The sequence below is a fragment of the Manis javanica genome, chromosome 11 (genome assembly GCF_040802235.1).
Source record: "Manis javanica isolate MJ-LG chromosome 11, MJ_LKY, whole genome shotgun sequence".
Lineage (NCBI taxonomy): Eukaryota > Metazoa > Chordata > Mammalia > Pholidota > Manidae > Manis > Manis javanica.
This window is the reverse complement of record NC_133166.1, coordinates 23,692,662-23,708,852: the sequence shown is the minus strand read 5'-3', so window position 1 is coordinate 23,708,852 and position 16,191 is coordinate 23,692,662. Positions and strand designations below refer to the sequence as shown.

General features: G+C 41.5%; 1 protein-coding gene across 1 annotated transcript; it reads left to right on the top strand.

The window, feature by feature from the left end:
* The first annotated feature begins 6,809 nt into the window (after positions 1-6,809).
* Positions 6,810-7,839, top strand: LOC118969781 (olfactory receptor 52K1-like). The gene is given in 3 exon segments (XM_037004543.2): positions 6,810-6,975; positions 7,063-7,189; positions 7,191-7,839. Coding segments are annotated over 3 exon segments (942 nt in total).
* Positions 7,840-16,191: the final 8,352 nt, after the last annotated feature.

Genomic DNA, 16,191 nt, shown 5'->3' with positions numbered 1-16,191 from the left:
TTAAACATAGACTTACCATGATCTTTCCCTAACTCAATCTGGGTATCTTCTTCCCTAGCCTCTCCCAACATCAGCTTATACACCTCAAGTCAGGATCACCACCTCCATATAGTCTGTGTCCCTTCAGCATAACTCAGATTTTAGTAACACAGACCCTGTGCAGATGGCCCACCTCAACCCACTGTGCTCCGGACGCTCCAGGTTAAAGAAGTGCATCCTTGTCCCTGAGGGGCAAGAGTTAGGGCATCTAATGGGGGATTCTGGACTTTGCTGTAGAAAGAGAGGGGAAGCCTGCAGGATACAGTCTCAGTAGGAGCTGTTAGGGTGAAGAGGTGGTTCAAGTTAAAGGACAGCTTCACCTCACAGGACCACAGCAGAATAGCAGATGCTGGGACCAGTCATAGGAGGAAAGCATCTTGTGGTATAATAATTCATAAGAAAAATGTTTTTGGTTATTCTGATACCAAAATAAATTTCTCAGATCTATTTGGTCTTCATGCACACTTCCTGAAAATGCTTCAGAGCTGTAAAGGTGAAATGGGTGTTTTGTTATGTTAATGAGGAGACTTTTGTACCCCACCAAGGGCAGGGGCTGGTTGCCAAGGGGACTGACTGACCATGTGATTAGAGGATGGAAACTTTCAGCCCCCAGCCCCTAACCTCTGGTGAGGGAAGAGGGTCTGGAGGTCGAATTAGCCAATGACCAATGACTTAGTCAGTCATGACTCTGCAATGAAGCCCTCACACAAACCCATGAGAACAGCATTGGCTCTCCCTTTTTGCATCCTGCTTCCCCGAGAAAGCTTCCAGGATTGTGGAATCAGAGCACCTGTATGGGCCTCTGAGCCAGGCCCCAAGCATCATGAGAACGGAGCTCTTTTATTCAGGACCTTGCCTGATGTCTCTCTTCATCTGGCTGTTGTATCCTTTATAGTATACTTAATTAAACTGGCAAGCATGTTCCCCTGAGTTCTGTGAGCTGCTGGAGCAAACTAATTGAACCTAGCAGGGAGGTTGTTGGAACCTCAGATCTGTAGCTGGTTGGTCAGAGGCACAGGGAACAGCTGGGGCTTGGTGTCTGGGGTCGGGGGTAGAGGGCAGTCTTGTAGGATGGAGCCCTCCACCTGGGAAATCTGGTGCTGTCTCTGGGCAGATAGTGTCAGAACTGAGTTGAATTCTCATCCTGCTGATGTTCAAAAACTGTTTGGTGTTGAGTGTGGGAAAACCCCCTCTTCCCCACACACATATTGGAATTGGGTCCAGGAACCCCTAATGGACATCCCCATTGGTGTTGTCACTGATGGTTAATAAGTGAGTAATAATTAATAACATTAATAATCATTCCTCAATGATCTCAATAAAACTGCCCCAGATTTTGAGAGGTGGACAGGACTGAGATTATAAGGAAACAATCCAAGGAAGAGAGAGATTAAGTGCCTCATCACAGTCACAAACTGGGACTCAAACCTCATCTATTCATAACCTTAACTCACAGTTCTGTCCACAAAGCATCAGAACTCCAAACCAAATCAAACAAAAAATGCATAACCTTGACCTGGTTATGGCTGAACCCCACTTTTCTAAATCACAATCCAAAAGCACACACAACACGCAGCCAGGTTTCTCAGTAGGTAGAGCAGGAAAGGAAGGTGTGGGTGGAGACAGGCACAATGATTAGTGAAACCAGACTGCACTCTGCCCCAAGGGAGGCATGATTGAATGCCACAGATTGGTGAGGGAGTAGGATATGCAGGGAGCCAGGGCGAGAACCCCAGAAGACTGGAGACTGGGACAGACGGCATCCCTAGATTCACCCCCAGAGAAGACACCAGGTGCCTCATGGGTCTCTTTCAGGATGTTACCCAGGGACAGGGCCTGCTGTTTCCTTTCTCTTTTGGGAAAATAATTGCTGATTATGAGCATATAACCAGACCTCCCCTTTCTCACTCCTTTCCCACCCTCTCTAAGAGAGGATAACCTCACCAGAATTTCCTGAAGACTACAGAAAATGAATTGAACTGCATGCTGAGGGGTACGAGCACATGGGCCTGGGGGGGCAGGGGAAGAGCAGGAGCACACAGGGTGCAGAAAGGCACACATGGGATGGGGGGCACGCAGATCAGGGAGCGCTCCTTACGCTGGCATCAGCTGGCTCCTAGAGGGCTACAATTGGGGGTACAGTCAAGGAAAGAGGCTGTGTGAGCTGGAGCTGGCAGAGAAAACTAGAATAATGGCAGGATAATGACAGAAATCGGACTGAAAACAGTAATCACTAAAGAGAATACCCAAAGGCTGAGTGGAGCCAATGGGAGAAGCGTGTTTAGCATGTGGGGGGATAGGCTAGGTTGGGGAGGAGCCTTGGAGTGCCCTGGGTAGAGTCTCTGTCTCATGTGCCTCTCATGGCCAGGCAATTCCTCCTGGTCTCAGGCATCACCTTGCCTGATTCTCTTGTCCGCTATCATTCTCCTCCTTGTACGCTGTCGTACAGGAGACCTATCTCTCCTACTCAAATATTTTATCTTCAAGCTTTAGATCCTCTCATCCCACCATTATTAGAAGAAAGCCTTTTCTCCTTCCCAAGGCTGTGCTCCGGTATTGTGTATTAGAGAGCACCTCCAACCTTATCCAAAGGCAGACCAGGTTAGTCATATCCCTGCTTGGTGCTACTTGCATTCCTCCCACTTTATATTCTGGCCCCACTTCAGCCATAGCTGCTGTAATCGTCCAGGGGAAAAGAAAAGGAGAAGCCTTAAATAAGGAGCTGGAAGAGACAGGCCAGCTGTGCTTGCTCATTAGAGGCTCAGGGAAAGCCAGCTCTAGTGTTGCAGTATGGTCTTAGAGGCAGAATCTTGGCACAGGTGTCAGAAGAGGTACGATTTAATCCCAGATCTGCTGCTTACTTCCTCCATGACCGTCTGGGGACTCAGAATGAAACATTTGAGAAACTAAGGTCGTCTTAGGATAAAGGCGTAGCCTACCAAATGGTTTACAGCGCACACTGAATACTCTCTAGGTACAGAAGCACATGCATTTTTGGGAGAGACAAAGAAATACATGACAGGCTTCCTTTTGTCATTTGCTGCTACTGTGGCTGTGGAGGCAGGAAACAAGCATAGGATAATGACATGTAAAGACTGGACAAAACACTTATGCTAAGTGGGCTGAAGAGTGTTGGGGCAGCAGGGGGCCAGATCAGTAGAGTTGTATGAATGGAACTAGAGGTGCATTTCAGTTGAACCTGGAAAGAGGGAACGTTGATGGATTATTGGGCATTTTAAACAGAATAGGCAAGTTGTGAGATTGAGATGTGCGGGCAGATAAACTGGCGAGCCAGGGATGGTCAGCAGGAGCACACAGGAAGGGAGGGAGCCAGGGGCACTTGGGGAGGAGAGATCTGCTTCCGTGAAAAAATACGTTGTTACCCTTATCCTAAGGAAATGTTATTTTCTATTTCCACTTAAAAAAGGCAAGTTCATATATGGGTGCTATAGATACAGCAGAAGTATAGAAAACACAGCTCTGTTGTCATGGGGCTTCCATGCAGTCCATCTCAATACAAAGTCTTAGAAAAAAATGCAGATATACATTAGATCAGAGGAGAAGTTTCTAATAAACTGTCACATGGCAGTAGATGGACTGATGGGGGCTAGATCTAGGATGTTCAATACTGATGGATTATTTCATAGAAATTCTATCTGTAGAGCAGCTTAAAAGTGGGAGACACCCAGCACGTCTCAGTTTGGATCAGATGGTATAACAGCAGAAGAGGATTTCTTCAAAAGGGAATCATTTGCACACTTATTTGAAAAGCACTTACTGAGCATCAACCCTGTTCAGTAGACCCTGTGAATATAGAAGCAAGTAAGTCACAGGCCTTGTATTAAAAGCACTTACAGTCCAAGAAGGGACAGAGACATGCATTGGCAACATAGATCATATTCTCCTTGTGTTACTTAATTCAGCATGTTAATGAGTCCTCATTGAGAACACTGAGAACTTGCGTGAAGAAGTCTGAGATGACTTCACCAAGGGGGTGACAGGATCTTGGCTAGGTATGAGAGAGAGCAGAGGAAAGCATTCCAGAGAAACAGTGTGAGTTACAAGCATGACTGTTTCAGGAAGTGGCAGATAACTCAATGTGGCTGAACCTAGGATGACTATTTAGGAGAAAGGTAAGAGGTGAGGCTAATAATTTAGTTTGTAAACATGTTCAGTAGTTTTAAGTTTTCTTGTAAAAGTGGGCTCCCATAGTGGTTTTCAGTAGGGAAATACCAAATGTGGTCTGTCACATGGTAGTAGATGGACTGATGGGGGCTAGAAAACTAAACAGAATGTCTCTATACTGACACAGGCCAGAGACAGGAATTTGGGAAGACCCAAAGGTCACAGAGAGAGGGAAAAAACAGTATGAGAGACAGTTTGGGGCAGGATCAAGGGCATCATTACTCACAGAGAAAGAGCTCCTGCACCTGGCAGAAGGCTGTGCGATGAGTATAAGGAAGGGAGAGATGGAAGGGGTTGAGACTGAAAAGGGAGAGGCGAGCAGACCACTCGGTGACTTGCGAACCAGAGTTGTGGATTCTGTCCTTAGAATGGTAATTCCATGAAGGTCTTGTGGAAGGCCTGGAATATTTGCTTCTTTGTCTGCAGTACAGAATGGAATATAGGGTGCCCAAGATGCAGACTCCAGAGACCAATCAGAAGGTTTTTGCAGACTGGATGAGAGATGACGGTAAATTAAATAAGAATGTTGGCAGGGGACAGGAGGAGAGTAAATGCACTTTTCAGATTGATAGGATTTGCTAATGAACTAGATATGAAGGACGAGGGGAGAGATTAAATCAAGGGTTCCTGGGTTCCTGACCTCACTACAGATGGATACCAGTAATATGAACTGAGATGGGCAAAGCATGGGAAGGAAACAATCTGTGGGGAGATAACCAGATTTCTGTTTTGGCTCTATTTTGTTTGAGATGATTATGGAAAACCTAAGTGGAGGTGTCCAATAGGGAGTAGGATATACTAACCTGGAATGCAGTAAAAGCTATATACTTGAGAATCCCCTGAACATAATGGTAAAAAGGCCAAGAGGAATAAAAGAGCACCTAGAGAAGTAGTAGGAGAACAAAAGGGGAATAAAAGAGGCCAGAAAAGGAAACGGGGAGAGTGAGGGGAGAACAGTGACCAGATTAGAGCAAGGCGAGCAGTGGGGATGGACGCTAGCTTGGAAAGGATTGGAAGTCAAATAAGAAATGAAGAAGGAGAGTTTGAGTACAGTCACGTTTTAATATGAGCTGTGCTCTGAAGAGGAACAGAGTTAAGGGGTATGGGATGGAGGAAGATATAAAGCCAAGGAATACAGGAGGGTGCTGATGTTAAGACAAACATGTCAGAAAAGGGGGTGGATTTGTGTGTGTGGGAGGAAGGCAGTAATGGCAAGCAGTGTTTGCAGAATGCCTTATGGTTTACAAGGTCTATTCTCATATGATTTCATCTTTCCTCACAATAAGACTTGGTAAGATGGCCATGGAAGGGATGGTTATTGCCTTCGTTTATAGGTCAAGAAGTTAAGCATTAAAAATAGTATTGATTAATGTCAGTTTCTGCTGGTAGAGTAATTACACAATCGCTACTTGAGTCTGTATCTTTAGATTCTAAAACTTTTCCCTGTGCCATGACAATGAGTTTGAGGTTAATTTAACTTTCTCATATTGGGTTTGAACTGTCTGCGGAGCAGCAAAGTGGAGGCAGAAGAATATAGTGATTTCAGACATTAGATCTGAGGGCAGGAAACCTGAGTTCTCTAAGTGCAAGTTTAATCTTTGACCCTTTCCAAGTACGTGATTATTGGTAAATAAACTTTAGTTTTCTCAATTCAAAAAAATCATAGAGTATTTGTCTTTTCTCTGTCTGACTTATTTCACTGAGCATAATGCCCTCAAGTACATTCACGGTGCTGCAAGTAGAGGGATTTCTTTATTGTTTATGGTTGAATAATACTCCATAATAACACAATATTTTATCTACTCATCAACTGTGCTGCATATTTTAAAATATTACCTTATTTGAATAATATCTTTGAATGTCATGAATGTTAAAAAGGAAGGTAAGTAGCATGTACAGAAGTACATATAGATGGAAGTTAAAGTTAAGTGAAGGAAAACAATAGGGCTTTTTGTGTTCACAAGTTAGCTAGAGGTAGGGCTTTTGTTGGTGAGATTTCTGAGTGTCAGATACAGAGCTGTGGAACCCCTGTTAGAGAAAATCTATAGAATTTGGAGGAAAGTGAATTAGAAGGTTCCAGGCTTAATACTTTTTATACAACCAAGCTTAACACTTAAGGACAGAGTCTCCCCCTTTATAAATAGGTATGTAGCCTGAGTTGAGAGGCAGGAGAAATGCAGTAAATGTTTTTACTGCCTTAGGTAAGATTTGAATTAAGCAGGGAGCTACGTCGTTTGTAAAGCTGTCCTTGGCCTCTCAAAGACCACAGAAAGCTCCTCCTCCACTCAATTCCTTTATGAAGGCTGCCTGTGCTATTTGCTCTATTGGTATTTAATACTTATTTAATATTTAATACTTATTAATCTAATCACTTAATGATTTTATAACCACCTTGAGGGCAGAGATGTATAATGTTTCACAATGCATGTTAGAATTATTTTCTAATTTCTTTTAATGTCTAGAAATGGGATCAAGGACTAATCCAAGAGAATGATCAGAGTTTGAACTCGAGCACTATAGTTCTACTGGTATCAGATTCTCTCTGAAGGGCCCTGTGGAAGTAGACAAGGGGAAGAGAATTTCCAATGGCCATGTCAGCCTCCAATATCACGTCCAGTCATCCAGCAGTTTTCTTGTTGATGGGGATCCCAGGCCTAGACCACCTGCATGTCTGGATCTCCATTCCCTTCTGCTCAGCCTATATTCTAGCGCTGCTTGGCAACTGCACCCTCCTCTTCATCATTCAGGCTGGTAGAGTAATGATACAATCGCTACTTGAGTCTGTATCTTTAGATTCTAAAACTTTTCCCCATGCCATGACAATGAGTTTGAGGTCAGCCCTCCATGAGCCCATGTACCTCTTCCTGGCCATGTTGGCAGCCATTGATCTGGTCCTCTCTTCTACAACACTGCCCAAAATGCTGGCTATTTTCTGGTTCAGAAATCAGGAGATCAATTTCCACGCGTCTGGTCCAGATGTTCTTTCTCCACTCCTTCTCTATCATGGAGTCAGCTGTGCTGCTGGCCATGGCCTTTGACCGCTATGTGGCCATCTGCAAGCCACTGCACTACACCACAGTCCTGACCGGGCCCCTTATCACCAAGATCGGCATGGCTGCTGTGGCTCGGGCTATGACACTAATGACCCCACTCCCCTTTCTGCTCAGGCGCTTCCACTACTGCCGAGGCCCCATGATTGCCCACTGCTACTGTGAGCACATGGCTGTGGTAAGGCCGGCCTGTGGGGACACTCGCTTCAACAATATCTACGGCATTGCTGTGGCCATGTTTATAGTGGTGTTGGACCTGCTCTGTGTTATCCTGTCTTATATCTTCATCCTTCGGGCAGTTCTCCAGCTTGCCTCTCAGGAGGCCCGCTACAAGGCCTTTGGGACATGTGTGTCTCATGTAGGTGCCATCTTAGCCTTCTACACACCTGTGGTCATCTCCTCAGTCATGCACCGTGTGGCTCACTGGGCTGCCCCTCATGTCCACATACTCCTTGCTATCTTCTATTTGCTCTTCCCACCCATGGTGAACCCAGTCATCTATGGGATTAAGACCAAGCAGATTCGTGAGCAAGTCATACGACTATTCTTGAGAAAGGTTGTATAAATAGAAAGAGGGACAGGTGAAGGATGAAGGACAGGTCGAGAATGAGTGGGACAAGTTGAATGCTGGAGTGAGGGAGGGACATGATAGGAAGTGGAGGGCTGCCAGTTTTCATGTTTAGCTCTTTCCTAATATAATGCAAAAATAAAGTGATGTCCTGAAACTCAGAGTCACCAGCCCAACCAGGACTCACAGGTACATAAACTCTGTTGCCTCTGGGCTCAAACTGCTCACTGCCAATTTGCAGAGAGCCCACTCTATCAGGCTTGACAAGGCCTTGACCTACTTTCCTCTTGGCAACGTCATCAAAAGATGAAAAGATGTTTTTAAGTTTATTTACTAAAAAAATATTATGGGAATCTGAGTTTCTATCCCAAGTCACTGGGATTTGGTGCACTATTCACTCAGCATCTGGGTAAGAATTTGCATTTCAACTCAGGCAGGAATGCCTATATAGTCTGACAGGTAGCATCCAATCTCTGTCTGAACATTCACCAGTTTAGGGGAGCTCAGGATACTCCAGGGCCACAGGTTCTGAATCAGACAGCTTTGCTTGGTAAAATTTAGTTCTTCAGCTGAATCAGCTTATGTATCATTTGACTTCCTTGGACCTCTACATCCTCATTCCAATCCCTCTCATTAACCACTGAATAAGGCCTGTCCTCTAACATTTCTTCACATATCACATGACCCCTTCTGTGCATAGATTAGCTTATGCTTTCACTAAGAATGTGAATTTCCCATTTATTTACTAATCCATTCACAAAATATTATTGAGTACACCAAATCTGTGCCAAGCTTGTGTAAGGGGCTGGGAACACAGACTGTTCAGGCAGCAATGATGCATAAGTATCTACGAGACAAAGAAGGAAAAGCTAAGTGCAATAGGTTGTGTTCTCTGAACTCCCCACCTCAAGGTCCCATATTGTGGAAGAACTAGGTATTCAAAACAGATGGGAAATGGAGATATATTGATCCATTCTTGATTGACTGATTCTCTTTGCCTCCATCCAATGTAAGTTATATACCAGAGAATTCCCTTAATATTAATGCTGACAACTAGGATTTGTGTGGTCACACAAACCATCACACACCATCTTCTACAAATGTATGCTTCTACTTTTATCCTGTGATTCCTATTTCTCTCAGAGACTATTGTTTAGGAATTACATATCTCTATCTCTATATATCTGTATATACTTATTATTTAGCTTTGAAATAGAATCCCCAAGCCCATACAGATGGGCTATGAAGGGTTGGAAGTTGTCAAGAAGGGAAGGGTGTTGCCAGAACACAGAAATCTGCTTAAGCTTGTTTCCGATAGCTGCTCTCATTCCTTCTGACACCAAAAAAATGCATAAATACACTCGTGGGAAATGATGTTTTACCTTTAAATCCTATATAGTCAAAACTTCTTGCTTCTTCTGAGCATAGTTGAAATAGGAGGGAAACATAAAAAAATAGTAAATACTAACAATACATAAACAGAAAGTAGCATGACTTAAAAGAATCTATTCCAAAACAGAGGTCTGCTTATTCTCCTGATGACTTACAGAAGGAATGTCACCAGCCTGTAGGTCATATCCATCTCCAATGAAGAAGTAATGGTTTTGTTTCTAGTACAAATCCATAATTAAGGATCCCATATCCACTTAATATATCTATCATTAGGACGACCAGGATTAGTTACAAACAGTAAAAGGAAAGTTTCCTTCTATATTTGCTTATTTGAGTTTGGCACCCAAAGCGTGAATGAGAAATATGAGCAGCCTGTAGGCACATAAAATTTTACCCTTACACAGGGAATATGAGATAGAAAAAAGAACCTTGGCACAGTAGTCTTGGCCTAATTACAGTATTTCCAGTCACCTAACAGGTAGGACTTCTCAACATGCCAATTAAGGGTGCAGAGCTACACACCATCCATGAAGCAGTAGGACTGTGCCTGAGCGTAGGACTTTGTTCTGCTCAGTGACCCCACAATTCCTTCCTTCCTGATGCTCAAGCCAGAAGTCTTATTGTTATCTTTGAATCTCTCTTCTCACACTCTGCTTAATCTTTTGAGAAATCTTACTGGCACTTTTCAAATACATACAAAATCTGATTTTTTTTCTCACCACATACATGGCTACCAGCTACAACCTTGGTTATGAGACACCATCTTTTCTTTGCATTATTGCAGCATCTCTTTGGTCATTTATTGCTCTCCTCACCCTTTGTGCTGTCTCAGAAAAGCCAGAGAAGACTTTAAAAACTATATGTCAAATTATGTTACTTTGCTCAAAAGTGTGGCTTTTATTCTAAGAGAAAGGCAGAACCTTTAAAAGTCCCTACAATACAAGGCCTTTTGTGATCAAGAAGCTCTGGTATCTCCAAGCAGGATAAAGAAAACCACACTTAGACACATTGCAAAGGTGCAAAGAAGAAAAAAATCTTAATATGAACCCAAGTTGGGGAGAAGGGATACATTATAGTCAAGGGATCAATAATTCAACTTACATTTTACTTCCACATAAGTAATAGAAAACAGAATACAATAGAATTTTATCTTGAAATGGGTGAAAGAACTATCTCTCGGGAATTCTAGTACTAGTAAAAATATACTTCAACAATGAAGATGATAAAGAGTCTTACTAACAAAAATAGGTGGAGGATGTCTCTATTAGGTCTGCACCAAAAGCAAATCTTAAAGTAGTTTCTCAGGCAGAAGGAAAATGATCCAGATAAAAACAAGGAATTGTAGGAGGGAGTGAAGAACAACCAGAAAAGCTAAATACATGAATAAATATAAATGAATGCTGACTGTACAAAAGGCAGGAAGAAGCAAATGGAAATGAGCTAAAGTTATTTCCAATGCAGTTGGAGCTATGGTAACTCTACACTCTATGTGCTTTTCATCCCTGCCAGCATGACATAGGCTTTATATCCCTCAGAATGGAATCAAGGAGCAAAGCAAAGTATTTTGTTCCCACAAACCTTAACTATCTGGTTTTTGTCTGAATGATCTGATTGTAAGCACAGCCACTCAGTAAAGTCTGTATCACTTCAGCCTGATCATGACCTTAGACCCCTGTATCCTACAAGAATGGCTTTATCTAAACACCCAGAAGATCATTCATCATGGGAGAGTATTGAGTCCACTCCATCCAAGGGATAACAGTTAGGAAAGTTAGAGTTAAATCTAGTATATTTCTGTCAGATTTATGTATACCCAGGGCACAGAGATATGAGATCGCTTTTAAAACATAATCTACCAAAACTAAATCATGAGGAAATAGCCCCTACCGATCCAAAACTAATATGGAGATTGTTCCTGGGCTTTTCTTTAATGAAGGTTTCTGATTACTGATAATACAGAGGGCTTCATTGGTTGGTAAATTCTAACAAATATTTAAAGAAGAATTAACAATGGTCCTTCTAAAATACACCTTAAAATGGAAGAGTAGGGAATCTTCCAAACTCATTTTATTAGGGCAGCATTTATTAGGGCAGTATAGGTCAATATTACTAATGAGTATGGATGTGAAAATTTTCAACAAAATACGAGCAAACCAAATCCAACAGTACATTTAAAGGATCATACACCATGACGAAGTGGGATTTTCCTATATATGAAAATTTATTTTTTATATTTATTTATATATATATTTTATATATTTATTTATAAATGTTATGTATATATTATTTATAAACATTAGTAAATAAATAAAATGTATTTCATATTTATGAAAATATATGAAAACCAATATGACATGCCATATCAACAGATTAAAGGATAAAAATTACACATTATCTCAGTAGATGCAGAAGAACTATTTAAAAAAATTCAACACCCTTCCATGATAAAAATCTCCCATAAAATAAGGAATAGAAGGACAATTCATCAACTTGGTAAAGACTATATACAAAAAGTCCACAACTAACATCACACTCAATGTGAAAAACTAAAGCTCTTCCTTTAAAATCAGGAACAAAGATGCCCACTCTTGCTACTACTATTTAATGTAGTACTAGAAGTCCTAGCTAGAGCAATTAGACAAGACATAGAAATAAAAGGCATCCAAACTGAGCAGTAAGAGGTAAAATTATTCCTTTTTGGGGTTTCTATATGTAAGATTTTATCACTGGCAAAGACTACAAAAAAATATTGTTAAAACTAAGAAAGAAATTAGGCAGAGCCAAGATGGTGGCATGAGTAGGACAGTGGGAATCTCCTCCCAAAAACATATATATTTTTGAAAATACAACAAAAACAACTAATCCTAAAAGAGAGACCAGAAGACACAGGACAACAGCCAGACTACATCCACACCTGCGAGAACCCAGCACCTGTGAAAGAGGTAAGATACAAGCCCAGCCCGGGGAGACCCAAGCGCCCCTCACCCCAGCTCCCAGAGGGAGGAGAGGAGTTGGAGCAGGAAGGGAGAGGGAGCCCAGGACTGCTAATTACCCAGCCCTAGCCATCCACACCAGAGCACAAACACAGTGCATGCATGGGGTGCTGGAAACTAGGGAAACAGAGCAGCAAGATCTTTGAGTGGGTCCTGAAGCCGGCGCCCCAGTGACAAAGAAAATCGAGTGCTCTTTGAAAGTTTTAAAGGGACAGGGATGCCACAGCTGGACGGAAGCATCCTGGGTCACAGTCCAGCAGCTGGAAATTCCAGGGAACTCCAAGCGCACTAACCCCCTGGGCAACAGCTCTGAGACCCCTCACAGAGGTAAACAGCCAAACAGCCCCTTGTCCATTACCCCTCCGGGGCCCCGCCACAGCAGAGCAGCAGCCTGAGGCTGGCTACACCCACAACAAGGGAGTTTCCTCCATACCAGCTGGGCAAGATACAGAGACCCAGTCTACATGCAATTGCCCAACACAAGCCACTAGGGGTCGTAGTTGTCCCAGTAATAATTAAAATGGCAAAGATCAAAGACAAGGACAAAGTATTAAAGGAAGCCAGAGAGAAAAAAAAGGTCACCTAAAGAGGAAAACCCATCAGGCTATCATCAGACTTATCAACGGAAACCCTACAGGCCAGAAGGGAATGCCATGATATACTTAATGCAATGAAACAGAAGGGCCTCGAACCAAGATTACTGTATCCAGCACAATTATCATTTAAATATGAAGGAGGGATTAAACAATTCCAAGAGAAGCAAAAGTTGAGGGAATTTGCCTCCCACAAATCACCTCTACAGGGCATCGCACAGGGACTGCTCTAGATGGGAGCACTCCTAAAAAGAGCACAGAACAAAACACCCAACATATGAAGAAGGGAGGAGGAGGAATAAGAAGGGAGAGAAATAAAGAATCATCAGACTGTGTTTATAACAGCTCAATAAGCGAGTTAAGTTAGACAGCAAGATAGTAAAGAAGCTAACCTTGAAACTTTGGTAACCACAAACTTAAAACCTGCATTGGCAATAAGTACATACCTTTCAATAATCACCCTAAATGTAAATGGTCTGAATGCACCAATCAAAAGACACAGAGTAATAGAATGGATAAAAAAGCAAGACCCATCCATATGCTTACAAGAGACTCACCTCAAACCCAAAACATGCACAGACTTAAAGTCAAGGGATGGAAAAAGATATTCCATGCAAACAACAGAGGGAAAAAAGCAGGTGTTGCAATACTAGTATCAGACTAAATAGACTTCAAAATAAAGAAAGTAACAAAAGATAAAGAAGGACAATTCATAATGATAAAGGGCTCAGTCCAACAAGAGGACATAACCATTATAAATATATATGCACCCAATACAGGAGCACCAACATATGTGAAACAAATACTAACAGAATTAAAGGAGGAAATAGAATGCAATGCATTCATTCTGGGAGACCTCAACACACCACTCACTCCAAAGGACTGATCCACCAGACAGAAAATAAGTAAGGACACAGAGGCACTGAACAACACACTAGAACAGATGAACATAATAGACATCTACAGAACTCTACATCCAAAAGCAACAGGATACACATTCTTCTCAAGTGCACATGGACCATTCTCCAGAATAGACCACATACTAGGCCACAAAAAGAGCCTCAGTAAATTCCAAAAGATTTAAGTCCTACCAACCAACTTTTCAGACCACAAAGGCATAAAACTAGAAATAAACTGTACAAAGAAAGCAAAAAAGCTCACAAACACATGGAGGCTCAACAACACGCTCCTAAATAATCAATGGATCAATGACCAAATCAAAACGGAGATCCAGCAATATATGGGAACAAACGACAACAACAACACAAAGCCCCAACAACTGCGGAATACAGCAAAAGCAGTCTTAAGAGGAAACTATATTGCAATCCAGGCATATTTAAAGAAGGAAGAACAATCCCAATGAATGATCTAATGTCACAATTATCGAAATTGAAAAAAGAAGAACAAAAGAGGCCTAAGGTCAGCAGAAGGAGGGATATAATAAAGATCAGAGAAGAAATAAATAAAATTGAGAAGAATAAAACAATAGCAAAAATGAATGAAACAAAGAGCAGGTTCTTCAATAAAATAAACAAAATAGATAAGCCTCTAGCCAGACTTATTAAAAGGAAAAGAGAGTCAACACAAATCAACAGAATCAGAAATGAGAATGGAAAAATCACGATGGACCCCACAGAAATACAAAGAATTATTAGAGAGTACTATGAAAACCTATATGCTAACAAGCTGGGAAACCTAGGAGAAATGGACACCTTCCTAGAAAAATACAACCTTCCAAGACTGACCCAGAAAGAAACTGAAAATCTAAACAGACCAATTACAAGCAACGAAATTGAAGTGGTAATCAAAAAACTACCAAAGAACAAAACCAACAGGCCAGATGGATTCACCTCAGAATTTTATCAGACATACAGAGAAGACATAATACCCATTCTTCTTAAAGTTTTTCAAAAAATAGAAAAGGAGGGAATACTCCCAAACTCATTCTATGAAGCCAATATCGCCCTAATACCAAAACCAGGCAAAGATCCCACCAAAAAAGAAAACTACAGACCAATATCCCTGATGAACAAAGATGCAAAAATACTCAACAAAATATTAGCAAACCAAATTCAAAAATACATCAAAAGGATTGTACACCATGACCAAGTGGGATTCATCCCAGGAATGCAAGGATGGTACAACATTCGAAAATCCATCAACATCATCCACCACATCAACAAAAAGAAAGACAAAAACCACATGATCATCTCCATAGATGCTGAAAAAGCATTCGATAAAATTCAACATCCATTCATGATAAAAACTCTCAACAAAATGGGTATAGAGGGCAAGAACCTCAACATAATAAAGGCCGGATATCATAAACCCACAGTCAACATCATACTGAATGGGGAGAAGCTGAAAGCTTTTCCTCTGAGATCGGGAACTAGACAGGGATGCCCACTATCCCCACTGTTATTCAACATAGTACTGGAGGTCCTAGACACAGAAATCAGACAAAAGAAAGAAATACAAGGAATCCAGATTGGTAAAGAAGAAGTTAAACTGTCACTATTTGCAGATGACATGATATTGCACATAAAAATCCCTAAAGACTCCACTCCAAAACTACTAGAGCTAATAACAGAATTCAGCAAAGTCGCAGGATACAAAATTAACACACAGAAATCAGTGGCTTTCCTATACAGTAACAATAAACTAATAGAAAGAGAAATCAGGAAGACAATTCCATTCACAATAGTATCAAAAAGAATAAAATCCTAGGAATAAACCTAACCAAGGAAAAGAAAGACCTATACCCTGAAAACTATAAGACACTCTCAAGAGAAATTAAAGAGGTCACTAACAAATGGAAACTCATCCCATGCTCTTGGCTAGGAAGAATTAATATCGTCAAAATGGCCATCCTGCCCATAGCAATACACAGATTCAATGCAATCCCTATCAAATTACCAACAGCTTTCTTCAATGAAATGGAACAAATAGTTCAAAAATTCATATGGAAACACCAAAGACCCTGAATAGCTAAAGCAATCCTGAGAAGGAAGAATAAAGTGGGGGTGATCTCACTCCCCAACTTCAAGCTCTACTACAAAGCCACAGTAATAAAGACAATTTGGTACTGGCACAAGAACAGAGCCTCAGACCAATGGAACAGAATAGAGACTCCAAACATTAACCCAAACATATATGGTCAACTAATATTCGATAAAGGGACCATGGACATACAATGGGGAAATGGCAGTCTCTTCAACAGATGGTGCTGGCAAAACTGGACAGCTACATGTAAGAGAATGAAACTGGATCACTGTCCAACCCCATACACAAAAGTAAATTCGAAATGGATCAAAGACTTGAATGTAAGTCATGAAACCATAAAACTCCTAGAAAAAATCATAGGCAAAAAT